Source organism: Branchiostoma floridae, chromosome 1, assembly GCF_000003815.2.
Source record: "Branchiostoma floridae strain S238N-H82 chromosome 1, Bfl_VNyyK, whole genome shotgun sequence".
Lineage (NCBI taxonomy): Eukaryota > Metazoa > Chordata > Leptocardii > Amphioxiformes > Branchiostomatidae > Branchiostoma > Branchiostoma floridae.
The window spans coordinates 8,758,476-8,760,151 of NC_049979.1; the positions used below are offsets into that span (position 1 = coordinate 8,758,476).

Genomic DNA, 1,676 nt, shown 5'->3' on the forward strand with positions numbered 1-1,676 from the left:
CCCCTCCCCCCAATAAAAGCCAGCCCCGTTCGAAGACTGCAACGGAGTCTACATTTTAGGTGTCGGCGTCGAGTTGTCTGACATGACACGTCACTGCTGATTTTTTTTCGTCGACCCTACTTAGTCGGTTTCGTCTTACGATTTTTCCTGATCTAGTGGCCCTCTCTATTCAGGATCTAAAATAAGACAGTTATTCTAGAAAGTAGTCACATCTGAGAATGGATTTGTCCTTTTGAATTGCCAGATGCCGCCAACATCTCCAGCCCGGGAGCGAACTGCTCACGGCCGCAGGCCATCAGTCACTACCCTGCCGACGTCTTCACCCAGGAGCAGCGGCGTCAGGGCGCCGTCATTCTGCATGTCATCGCCACGCTGTACATGTTCCTGGTGAGAACAGTTTAAATCAAAGTTTTTTTATTTCTAGATTACATATGTTTTCTCCGGACAGCAATGCAAGTTACTTTTATAAAAGAATTAGCTTACGTGTTGATGGATGTGCTGCCCCTACGGCCGGTGAGGCTATGGGACCGGTGAGGTGAGTGAGGTGAGGTTGGCGTGCATCACGACAAAATGGCATGTACATGTGATCAGTATCCCGTGTTGTAATGTTGAGCAATCGAACAATGTAAACTTTTTCAGAGCTAAACACCAGGTTGGTCCATGTGTATATGTTAATGTGTCAGTGGTCCTACTCAGTTCGTAAGAAGAAAGTCTCAGGTAGGCTCCAAAGATCACATTGATTTGCATTCTCTCTTTACGTTTCACAATGTTCAAATGTCTTGCAGGCGCTGGCCATTATCTGCGATGACTACTTCGTACCTTCGTTGGAGAGGATCAGTGAAGGTGCGTACAGTCTTAAAACATCAAGTTTTGATATTTCATGACTTAATGCCCACGAAACACTTCATGCGCTCGACACAGTGTTCCAATTGGTCTAGAATGAATGCATGGGTCTGCTGTCTATGATCTACCAACCTGATGAAAATATTTTCGGATGTCTTTGATAATGTTTTCTGAGACTTGTTGCGAAAAGACTTGCCTTGTTGCGAACTGACGGTTGCGAACTGACATTGTTGCGAAACAACCTGTAACCAATACACGCAATGTCCAATATCCTTTTCCATTCACCAGCCCTCGGTCTCCAGCCGGATGTGGCAGGTGCCACGTTCATGGCGGCCGGAAGTTCGGCACCCGAGCTCTTCACGTCCATCTTCGGCGTCTTCGTCAGCCGAGACGACATCGGAGTGGGAACCATCGTCGGGTCGGCCGTCTTCAACCTGCTCTTCATCGTGGGTCTGTGTGGGCTGTTGGTGGGAACGGTAAGACGGCAAGCATAACGTGTTAGATTTTACCCGTCAGTATTTTTTCCATGAAATCTTATGCCGAACTTCGTAACATCCTGCTGATGGAAGTACATCTATAGTTCTAGTACATTTGTACTCCTGGAAAAAGCAACACATTGGGTCATTGCAAATGTAATCTTAGTTGGTTAAAGTCCTTCCCGCACCAGATGATGTATTTGGTGGCGCCCATCTCCGTTTCAGTAGCCATGGGCCACACAACTTTTGTGCAATGAATACTAACAGTATAGTTAGCAGTGGTTAATCCACTGGTAAGCCAGTGATGACTATCTTATCTTATACGAGTCTTCATCTTTTTCTAAACAGGCCATCACC

General features: G+C 46.4%; 1 protein-coding gene across 1 annotated transcript in view; it reads left to right on the forward strand.

The window, feature by feature from the left end:
• The window catches only part of LOC118425860 (sodium/potassium/calcium exchanger 3-like), an 18,076-nt gene that overhangs the window by 921 nt on the left and 15,479 nt on the right, over positions 1–1,676 (forward strand). Inside the window, exon 2 of the mRNA XM_035834989.1 lies at positions 245–387. Coding sequence (XP_035690882.1) covers positions 245–387 — 143 coding nt within the window. The remainder of the gene's footprint in view (positions 1–244; positions 388–1,676) is intronic.